General features: G+C 47.1%; 1 protein-coding gene across 1 annotated transcript; it reads left to right on the top strand.

Moving 5' to 3' along the window:
- Positions 1-99: 99 nt before the first annotated feature.
- Positions 100-4,898, top strand: LOC139561681 (uncharacterized). The gene is made up of 2 exons (XM_071378927.1): positions 100-1,494; positions 1,597-4,898. Exon 2 carries the CDS (start codon positions 3,323-3,325, stop codon positions 4,502-4,504), a length of 1,182 nt encoding a protein of 393 aa, XP_071235028.1. The 5' UTR covers positions 100-1,494; positions 1,597-3,322; the 3' UTR covers positions 4,505-4,898.
- Positions 4,899-10,867: the final 5,969 nt, after the last annotated feature.

Here is a 10,867-nt window from a genome sequence, read left to right as displayed (position 1 = left end):
TATTGGTGGTAGAGTGGTGGGAGGGGAGAGTCGCTCTTAGCTGAGTTGACTGTGCTAGTTAGATACCTTTAGTGATCCAAAATCTAAGAAATGAATTAAGCAGACTGTTTACTAGTTCATTATTAATCTGTAACATATAATTACAATACTCACAGTAAACATGTATGTGCCTCAACATGTCTTTGTCTGTACTTTTGAAAACAAGTACTGATTCTATGGCATTTCACCCTGATCAAGTTACTTTCACTTCCAGGACCACAGGCGTGGGGCGGACCTAAAATTTCATATTTAGCTGCTTAATCCTTAGATAAAGTGGTCATTGATATCTAACTGTAATCAATAGACATTAAAACACACACCTTCACAATGTCTGGCTGTATGATTAAAAGCTTTATCACTGAGCAATAGCATCTGTTTCCTCTCTCTCCAGAACAGAACTTAGAGCTGCAGCTTCTGTCTGGTGAACTGTCTTACAGGAACACAACTTAGCAAAGTCAGATATGGCAACTGGTGCAAGGAGATGGAGCATGGAGACCCCCCCCCCCCCCTCTTAGTAAGTAATATTTATTTACTTAATGAAATATTAGACTATGAAAAAAAAGAAAATTATGTCTCAATAAATTAATGATTATGTGTAATTCTGTATAATGTGTAGGTATAGACCTAGTTAAATTAAAATGTTTTTCAAGAGATTCTGAGATGTTAAAAGTTGCTTAAGATTAAACATATGGTGCATGTTAATGTCGTCTTGAAGTTTAAAAAAATCTAATGTATTGTTTGAGTTTTTCCTCTGGATGACACTGTCTGACTACATCTTCTGTTTTTCATGATGATCTGATGATCAACGATAACTCAATGACATCATTACATCATTCAAGAAACTCAACAACAACAAAAATATTTACAAAAAATAGCAAATATTCAGGAGAATGCTTCTACAGTCAGGAAGGCTGGGATTGCAATTGGGGTAAGTATCTTAGTGGCAGTATGTCTAGCCCCTTTACTGGAGGTGTGGCCCTGCTTGTTGGAGCTGTGTTGGTTGCAGCTGGTGGAGATAATTTTCGTTCTTAATCAACATTGACGATGTTAAGAAAGGTGTATAAGAATTCCAAGATAGTATTCAACAAATTGTTGAATGCCTGAATCAAATGAAAATAATTCTTAAAGCATTAGAGGAAATGTCCTCCACTGCATCCATGATGGTAGCTGGAGGTCTGAGTTGGGCAGAAGAAGTCATCTGTCTGCTTGAGAGAGTGGCTGTCACGAATCCCGTTTCCTGAGTCTGTTTTTGCCTGTGTTCTGTCCTGGAGTGTTTTTCCGGTGTCCTGGAACGTACCCTGTCTGGTTGCGGGACGACGTAGCTAGTTGGGAGATCTCTGATTACCCGCACCTGTATCCCATCAGCTATCTGCACACCTGGTCCTGATCCTCATCCCTCCACTTCATAAGCTCTGACCTGACATCCATTCCCTGCCGGATCGTTAGCCATGAACAGTATGTTATGCCAGCGTATCAGCCTCCAGTTTGATAGAGTTTGTTTTGTTGTTTTGTACGTCTTGCTTGCCTTGAACTTACCTCCGTTTGTTCTGTCTAAAGTCATTCACCCGGAACACTCACCCCATCCCTGCCTGGTCGTCGGTGGCTTCTGTTACTCCCTTGGATCTGCCTATTCACTCCCATCAACTCACCTCCGCTGCCCGCTCCGCCACCTGGATCTTTCTACCTTTACGGTTAAACTTGTAAATAAATACTCACCTTCGTCCTACTCTCCTTGTCCTGGTCTGCTTCTGGGTTCTACTTTAGATAGTCGTGACAGAACGATCCGGCCAGAAAATGGACCCAGCGGACCTGGACTCCGTTTGCCATGCCATTTCCCATCAGGAGAAGATATTGGGACAACACAGCACGGCGCTACAGGAGATAGCGTGTTCAGTTCAGAACTTCTCTGCTAGTCTGACGAGTATCCAGGCTCAGCTCAGTTTGCCGGCGGATCATCCACCACCTGTTTCACCTCTCTCACCTGCCGCTTCTGGAGCGGTATCCTTCCGTGAGCCCAAGGTTCCGACGCCTGATAAGTACGAAGGGGATTTGGGAAGATGCCGTTCATTTCTTATGCAGTGTGGTTTAGTTCTTGATCTGCAGCCCTACTCTTACGCCACAGATAAGGCTAGGATAGCTTTTGTTATTGAACTGCTGTGTGGTAGAGCTCTGGAATGGGCTTCAGCTGTTTGGGAACAACAGGACACCTGTATGGCGTCATACCAGGAGTTCATGGCAGAGATGAGAAAGCTTTTTGACCATCCAGTCCGAGCTAAGGACGCAGCTAAGCGTTTGTTCTCTCTTCGCCAAGGAGCTCGTAGCGTGGCAGACTTTGTGATTGAGGTCCGGACATTGGCTGTGGAGAGTGGGTGGAATGAGGAGTCACTACAAGCGGCTTTTTACCAGGGGTTGTCGGAGCAACTCAAGGATGAGTTGATCTCCTATCCAGAGCCTAGTGACCTGGACAGTTTGGTCGCATTATCTATTCGGGTGGATAACAGAGTCCGAGAGCTAAGGAGGGAGAAGCAGTGGGTCCCGTCCAATCAATCAGCTACTCGGTTACCATTCGGGTCAGGAAGTGGACCAGAACGTGTCAATCATGTCTCCCCACCCGGGATTAGTGGAGGAGTCCTGCCACCAGATCCTGAACCTATGCAAGTGGGGCGGCACGGGTTAACTAAGGAGGAGCGCCAACGTAGACGTGAGACCAACCGCTGCCTCTACTGTGGTAGCTCGGGACATTACATCTCCGCTTGTCCTCAGCGCCCGTTAAACTGCCCGGCTCGCTAAGGTTGGGAGGACTTTTAGCGAGCCAGTTTCAACCTCCCAAGAACCCTGTCAGACCCCGTTTTCCTGTGACCCTCATGAATAAGAATCAGAGTTTAGCGATGAACGCTTTTATCGATCCAGGTGCCGATGGCAGCTTTATGGATGCCGACTTGGTGGAACAGCTGGGGCTTTCCAAGGAGCAATTGCCAGAAGCCATTGAAGCAACCACTCTGAACGGTAGTAGTCTGGCACGGATCACTATGAGGACTGAACCGGTTAAGATGTTGTTGTCGGGGAATCATTCAGAGTTTATCTCCTTCTTCATTCTGCCTTCGCCCCATGTTCCTCTGGTTCTTGGTTACCCCTGGCTGAGAGAACACAATCCTCGTTTGATTGGGTGACGGGTAAGGTAACTAGTTGGAGCATTGAGTGTCATGCTAACTGCCTTAGGACTGCCTGTTCTCATGCTGTTCCCAGTCAGGGCAGTGAGTCTGCTCCCCCTGATTTGTCCCGGATGTTCTCCAAGACGGAGGAGAGTGGAGCCAAGACTGAGACGATTCTTCCCCAGAACTTTGTCGTGGGGGCCGTTACATGGAGGATTGAGGAGGATGTCATGGCGGCCCTTCGGACGCAGCCCGGCCCCAGTAACGGTCCACCCGGTCGGTTGTTCGTGCCTGAGTCGGTCCGTTCTGCTGTCCTTCAGTGGTCCCACGCCAGCAAGATAACTTGTCATCCTGGCGTTGCTCGGACTATGGCGCTACTGCGCAGACGATTTTGGTGGCCTGCCATGGGAGAAGATACCCGGAGGTTTGTTGCCGCTTGTCCTGGTTGTGCGCAGAATAAGAGTACCAATCGGCCCAGCTCTGGGCTTCTTCATCCCCAATCTAATGGTCAGGCAGAGAGAGCCAACCAGAAGATGGAGTCCACGCTGCGCTCCCTTGGCTCCTCTGATCCCACCTCTTGGTCCTCTCAGTTACCCTGGGAGAGGGATCTCTCGGTTCCCCCTGTCCAGGCCCACATTAGTCGTTGCCACCGGACCTGGCATCGGGCCAGGAAGGTCCTCCTTAGAGTTTCTGACCGGTATCAGATCCAGGCGAATCATCGCCGGATTCCTGCCCCCGCTTATACCGTCGGAGATAAGGTTTGGTTGGCTACACGGGATCTTCCTCTACGGACTGAGTCGAAGAAACTGTCACAGAAGTTCATTGGTCCGTTTGTGGTGGAGAGAATCATTAATCCTGTTGTGGTTCGACTCAAGTTGCCTGCAACGCTTAGAGTACACCCCACATTTCATGTTTCCTGCCTCAAGCCGGTTCTCCTCAGTCCTCTGTTGCTCCCTCCTCCTCGTCCGCCTCCTCCTCGGATGATCGGAGGTGGTCCTGCCTACACGGTGCGCCACATCATGGACTCCAGACGGCGGGGTCGGGGGTTCCAGTACCTCGTGGATTGGGAAGGATATGGCCCAGAGGAGAGGAGTTGGATTCCTCGGCGTCAGATCCTTGATGCTGACCTGCTTCGTGACTTCTACCGCCTCCACCCTGGCGCTCCGGGTAGTACGCCCGGTGGTGTTCGTCGGAGGGGGGGGGTACTGTCACGAATCCCGTTTCCTGAGTCTGTTTTTGCCTGTGTTCTGTCCTGGAGTGTTTTTCCGGTGTCCTGGAACGTACCCTGTCTGGTTGCCGGACGACGTAGCTAGTTGGGAGATCTTTGATTACCCGCACCTGTATCCCATCAGCTATCTGCACACCTGGTCCTGATCATCATCCCTCCACTTCATAAGCTCTGACCTGACATCCATTCCCTGCCGGATCGTTAGCCATGAACAGTATGTTATGCCAGCGTATCAGCCTCCAGTTTGATAGAGTTTGTTTTGTTGTTTTGTACGTCTTGCTTGCCTTGAACTTACCTCTGTTTGTTCTGTCTACAGTCATTCACCCGGAACACTCACCCCATCCCTGCCTGGTCATCGGTGGCTTCTGTTACTCCCTTGGATCTGCCTATTCACTCCCATCAACTCACCTCCGCTGCCCGCTCCGCCACCTGGATCTTTCTACCTTTACGGTTAAACTTGTAAATAAATACTCACCTTCGTCCTACTCTCCTTGTCCTGGTCTGCTTCTGGGTTCTACTTTAGAAAGTCGTGACAGTGGCTGAACTGAGTGACATAATTGGGCGTCGAAGAAGAATTGAACGTGGTGTTAGTTACACTCTACCGTATTTTTGACATGTACGTGGCCACCGTCAGGATACGTAAGGACGATGCTCTTGAAAGAGGGTTTGTTTACAGTATCAGCACATCAGCTGAGATGTGTCAGAAGATTATACATGACTTTAAAGAAATGACAGGAGAATTTGACAAGCTGTCAGATTGCTTAGAAGCTTCTAGAAACTGAAAACAGTCAGGTCATACACTGAGCCATGATAGATGTGAGAATATAAAGAGACCTGGGTCTCACTAGGACTGAAATCAGATCTGGCATTTCTAACACACCAGACCATTCTCCTTAGGGCCCCCACACTGGCCCATTTTTTTATTTATCTTGAGGCCACCATTATTTGCCTAATAATTGTCATTCTGCATTTAAAAAAAACATTTATACAGACCTACAGGGTAAAAGAAGGAATTATTGCTGGTCCGCTTCTTCTTGATTGAACAAACTGCTCTCATTTGTCAATGCTGTGGTGCCTAACACATCTGTACGATGCACAGGGGATTGAACATCTACTTTAACTGAAATATGTGTAACATTTGTGTCTGAGTGTGAATATATAAGGAACGTTTAGTTTTATTTCTGCTGGAGAGGTGTGTTTCTCCTTCGATGCCAAATGTTGATCACAGTGTAGTCCACAATATACTAGGGTTTGTCCCAATAGCTGAGACAGAGATAGAGTGTGTGAGAGAGAGAGCGAGAGAGTGAGATAATTTATAAGTGAGTTCTTAAAACAAATGCACTCAAGCTGTCAACAACCCCTCACCAGTGAGAGTAAGTTTAGATTCTTGGAAACTGGAGGAGGAGTATTGTCTGTGAAGTTGACATCTCATCTCTGCTCTTGCCATGATTATAGGACTAGTTCCGGCTGTTGTCTTTGAGACGTTGGTAGTTGATAAAGTGGTACTTTTACCAGTAGATGTAGTCTTGATCGTAGTATACACTGACCATGTAAATAAATGAACAGTTTTGAATGTTGCTAGAGGAATAGTGTTTGTTGTTGCCATAGTGACAGCTGTGGTTGTTCCACTAGATTCAGTCGTTGCTCTTGTTGTAGCTGTTGATATGAGTGTCACAACATGGGAAGTTGTAACTCCTGAGTTGGCCGTTGCATTTACGTATGCAGCTCTATCCTCTGTGGTGGTTGTCTCATCAGACGTGGTTGAAAATGGAGATATGGTGTTTGTACTTGTTGTTGTAGTTACAGATATGAATGTAGTAACTGTTTCTATAGATATAAACATACTGTTGTTGTAGTGGTGGTAAACGGTGTGGTTGTTGAAACAATTTAAGTGATATGTTTGAGTTTTGTGTAGTAAGTAAGTTCCGTACCCATGGTTGTAATCTCGCTTGTAATTGAAGTGGAGGTTGTAGTAGTGGAGATGGAGGTTGTAGTAGGAGAGATGGAGGTTGTAGTAGTGGAGATGGAGGTTGTAGTAGGAGATATGGAGGTTGTAGTAGTGGAGATGGAAGTTGTAGTAGGAGAGATGGAGGTTGAAGTAGTGGAGATGGAGGTTGTAGTAGGAGAGATGGAGGTTGTAGTAGGAGAGATGGAGGTTGTAGTAGTGGAAATGGAGGTTGTAGTAGGAGAGATGGAGGTTGTAGTAGTGGAGATGGAGGTTGTAGTAGGAGAGGTGGAGGTTGTAGTAGGAGAGATGGAGGTTGTAGTAGGAGAGATGGAGGTTGTAGTAAGAGAGATGGAGGTTGTAGTAGGAGAGGTGGAGGTTGTAGTAGTGGAGATGGAGGTTGTAGTAGGAGAGATGGAGGTTGTAGTAGGGGAGATGGAGGTTGTATTAGTGGAGATGGAGGTTGTAGTAGGAGAGATAGAGGTTGTAGTAGGAGAGATGGAGGTTGTAGTAGTGGAGATGGAGGTTGTAGTAGGAGAGATGGAGGTTGTAGTAGTAGAGATGGAGGTTGTAGTAGGAGAGGTGGAGGTTGTAGTAGGAGAGATGGAGGTTGTAGTAGGAGAGATGGAGGTTGTAGTAAGAGAGATGGAGGTTGTAGTAGGAGAGATGGAGGTTGTAGTAGGAGAGATGGAGGTTGTAGTAGGAGAGTTGGAGGTTGTAGTAGGAGAGTTGGAGGTTGTAGTAGTGGAGATGGAGGTTGTAGTAGGAGAGATTGAGGTTGTAGTAGGAGAGGTGGAGGTTGTAGTAGGAGAGATGGAGGTTGTAGTAGGAGAGTTGGAGGTTGTAGTAGTATAGATGGAGGATGTAGTAGGAGAGTTGGAGGTTGTAGTAGTGGAGATGGAGATTGTAGTAGGAGAGATGGAGGTTGTAGTAGCAGAGATGGAGGTTGTAGTAGGAGAGATGGAGGTTGTAGTATCGGAGATTGAGGTTGTAGTAGGAGAGTTGGAGGTTGTAGTAGTGGAGATGGAGGTTGTAGTAGTGGAGACGGAGGTGTAGTACGAGAGATGGAGGTTGTAGTAGGAGAGATGGAGGTTGTAGTAGGAGAGGTGGAGGTTGTAGTAGGTGAGGTGGAGGTTGTAGTAGGAGAGATGGAGGTTGTAGTAGGAGAGTTGGAGGTTGTAGTAGGATAGATGGAGGATGTAGTAGGAGAGATGGAGGTTGTAGTAGGAGAGTTGGAGGTTGTAGTAGTGGAGATGGAGGTTGTAGTAGGAGAGGTGGAGGTTGTAGTAGGAGAGGTGGAGGTTGTAGTAGGAGAGATGGAGGTTGTAGTAGGAGAGATGGAGGTTGTAGTAGTGGAGATTGAGGTTGTAGTAGGAGAGTTGGAGGTTGTAGTAGTGGAGATGGAGGTTGTAGTAGTGGAGACGGAGGTGTAGTAGGAGAGATGGAGGTTGTAGTAGGAGAGATGAAGATTGTAGTAGTGGAGATGGAGGTTGTAGTAGGAGAGATGGAGGTTGTAGTAGGAGAGATGGAGGTTGTAGTAGTGGAGATGGAGGTTGTAGTAGGAGAGATGGAGGTTGTAGTAGTGGAGATGGAGGTTGTAGTAGGAGAGGTGGAGGTTGTAGTAGGAGAGATGGAGGTTGTAGTAGGAGAGATGGAGGTTGTAGTAAGAGAGATGGAGGTTGTAGTAGGAGAGATGGAGGTTGTAGTAGGAGAGATGGAGGTTGTAGTAGGAGAGTTGGAGGTTGTAGTAGGAGAGTTGGAGGTTGTAGTAGTGGAGATGGAGGTTGTAGTAGGAGAGATTGAGGTTGTAGTAGGAGAGGTGGAGGTTGTAGTAGGAGAGATGGAGGTTGTAGTAGGAGAGTTGGAGGTTGTAGTAGGATAGATGGAGGATGTAGTAGGAGAGTTGGAGGTTGTAGTAGTGGAGATGGAGATTGTAGTAGGAGAGATGGAGGTTGTAGTAGCAGAGATGGAGGTTGTAGTAGGAGAGATGGAGGTTGTAGTATCGGAGATTGAGGTTGTAGTAGGAGAGTTGGAGGTTGTAGTAGGGGAGATGGAGGTTGTAGTAGTGGAGACGGAGGTGTAGTACGAGAGATGGAGGTTGTAGTAGGAGAGATGGAGGTTGTAGTAGGAGAGGTGGAGGTTGTAGTAGGTGAGGTGGAGGTTGTAGTAGAGAGATGGAGGTTGTAGTAGGAGAGTTGGAGGTTGTAGTAGGATAGATGGAGGATGTAGTAGGAGAGATGGAGGTTGTAGTAGGAGAGTTGGAGGTTGTAGTAGTGGAGATGGAGGTTGTAGTAGGAGAGGTGGAGGTTGTAGTAGGAGAGGTGGAGGTTGTAGTAGGAGAGATGGAGGTTGTAGTAGGAGAGATGGAGGTTGTAGTAGTGGAGATTGAGGTTGTAGTAGGAGAGTTGGAGGTTGTAGTAGTGGAGATGGAGGTTGTAGTAGTGGAGACGGAGGTGTAGTAGGAGAGATGGAGGTTGTAGTAGGAGAGATGAAGATTGTAGTAGTGGAGATGGAGGTTGTAGTAGGAGAGATGGAGGTTGTAGTAGTGGAGATGGAGGTTGTAGTAGTGGAGATGGAGGTTGTAGTAGTGGAGATGGAGGTTGTAGTAGGAGAGATGGAGGTTGTTGTAGGAGAGATGAAGGTTGTAGTAGTGGAGTGGGAGGTTGTAGTAGAAGAGATGGAGGTTGTAGTAGGAGAGATGGAGGTTGTAGTAGGAGAGATGGAGGTTGTAGTATCGGAGATTGAGGTTGTAGTAGGAGAGTTGGACATTGTAGTAGTGGAGATGGAGGTTGTAGTAGTGGAGACGGAGGTGTAGTACGAGAGATGGAGGTTGTAGTAGGAGAGATGGAGGTTGTAGTAGGAGAGGTGGAGGTTGTAGTAGGTGAGGTGGAGGTTGTAGTAGGAGAGATGGAGGTTGTAGTAGGAGAGTTGGAGGTTGAATTAGGATAGAGGGAGGATGTAGTAGGAGAGATGGAGGTTGTAGTAGGAGAGTTGGAGGTTGTAGTAGTGGAGATGGAGATTGTAGTAGGAGAGGTGGATGTTGTAGTAGGAGAGGTGGAGGTTGTAGTAGGAGAGATGGAGGTTGTAGTAGGAGAGATGGAGGTTGTAGTAGTGGAGATTGAGGTTGTAGTAGGAGAGTTGGAGGTTGTATTAGTGGAGATGGAGGTTGTAGTAGTGGAGACGGAGGTGTAGTAGGAGAGATGGAGGTTGTAGTAGGAGAGATGAAGATTGTAGTAGGAGAGATGGAGGTTGTAGTAGTGGAGATGGAGGTTGTAGTAGTGGAGATGGAGGTTGTAGTAGTGGAGATGGAGGTTGTAGTAGGAGAGATGGAGGTTGTTGTAGGAGAGATGAAGGTTGTAGTAGTGGAGATGGAGGTTGTAGTAGAAGAGATGGAGGTTGTAGTAGGAGAGATGGAGATTGAAGTAGTGGAGATGGAGGTTGTAGTAGTGGAGATGAAGGTTGTAGTAGTAGAAATGGGGGTTGTAGTAGGTGAGATGGAGGTTGTAGTAGGTGAGATGAAGGTTGTAGTAGGGGAGATGGAGGTTGTAGTAGGGGAGATGGAGGTTGTAGTAGTGGAGATGGAGGTTGTAGTAGGGGAGATGAAGGTTGTAGTAGGAGAAATGGGGGTTGTAGTAGGTGAGATGGAGGTTGTAGTAGGTGAGATGAAGGTTGTAGTAGGGGAGATGGAGGTTGTAGTAGGGGAGATGGAGGTTGTAGTAGGAGAGATGGAGATTGTAGTAGGATAGATGGAGGTTGTAGTAGAATAGATGGAGGTTGTAGTAGGAGAGATGGAGGTTGTGTGTAGGGGAGATGGAGGTTGTAGTTTTAGAGGTGAAGGTTGTAGTAGAGAGAGATGGAGGTTGTAGTAGAATAGATGGAGGTTTTAGTAGGAGAGATGGAGGTTGTAGTAGGAGAGATGGAGGTTGTGTGTAGGGGAGATGGAGGTTGTAGTAGGAGAGATAGAGGTTGTAGTAGTGGAGATGGAGGTTGTACTAGGAGAGATGGAGGTTGTAGTAGTGGAGATGGAGGTTGTAGTAGGAGAGATGGAGGTTGTGTGTAAGGGAGATGGAGGTTGTAGTAGGATGAGATGGAGGTTGTAGTAGGAGAGATAGAGGTTGTAGTAGTGGAGATGGAGGTTGTAGTAGGAGAGATGGAGGTTGTAGTAGGAGAGATAGAGGTTGTAGTAGTGGAGATGGAGGTTGTAGTAGGAGAGATGGAGGTTGTAGTAGTGGAGATGGAGGTTGTAGTAGGAGAGATAGAGGTTGTAGTAGTGGAGATGGAGGTTGTACTAGGAGAGATGGAGGTTGTAGTAGTGGAGATGGAGGTTGTAGTAGGAGAGATGGAGGTGGTGTGTAAGGGAGATGGAGGTTGTAGTAGGATGAGATGGAGGTTGTAGTAGGAGAGATGGAGGTTGTAGTAGGAGAGATGGAGGTTGTAGTAGGAGAGATGGAGGTTGTAGTAGGATAGATGGAGGTTGTAGTAGGAGAGATGGAGGTTGTGTGT

The sequence above is a fragment of the Salvelinus alpinus genome, chromosome 31 (assembly GCF_045679555.1).
Source record: "Salvelinus alpinus chromosome 31, SLU_Salpinus.1, whole genome shotgun sequence".
Lineage (NCBI taxonomy): Eukaryota > Metazoa > Chordata > Actinopteri > Salmoniformes > Salmonidae > Salvelinus > Salvelinus alpinus.
The sequence above is the reverse complement of the archived record's forward strand: the minus strand, read 5'-3'. Positions and strand labels throughout refer to the sequence as shown.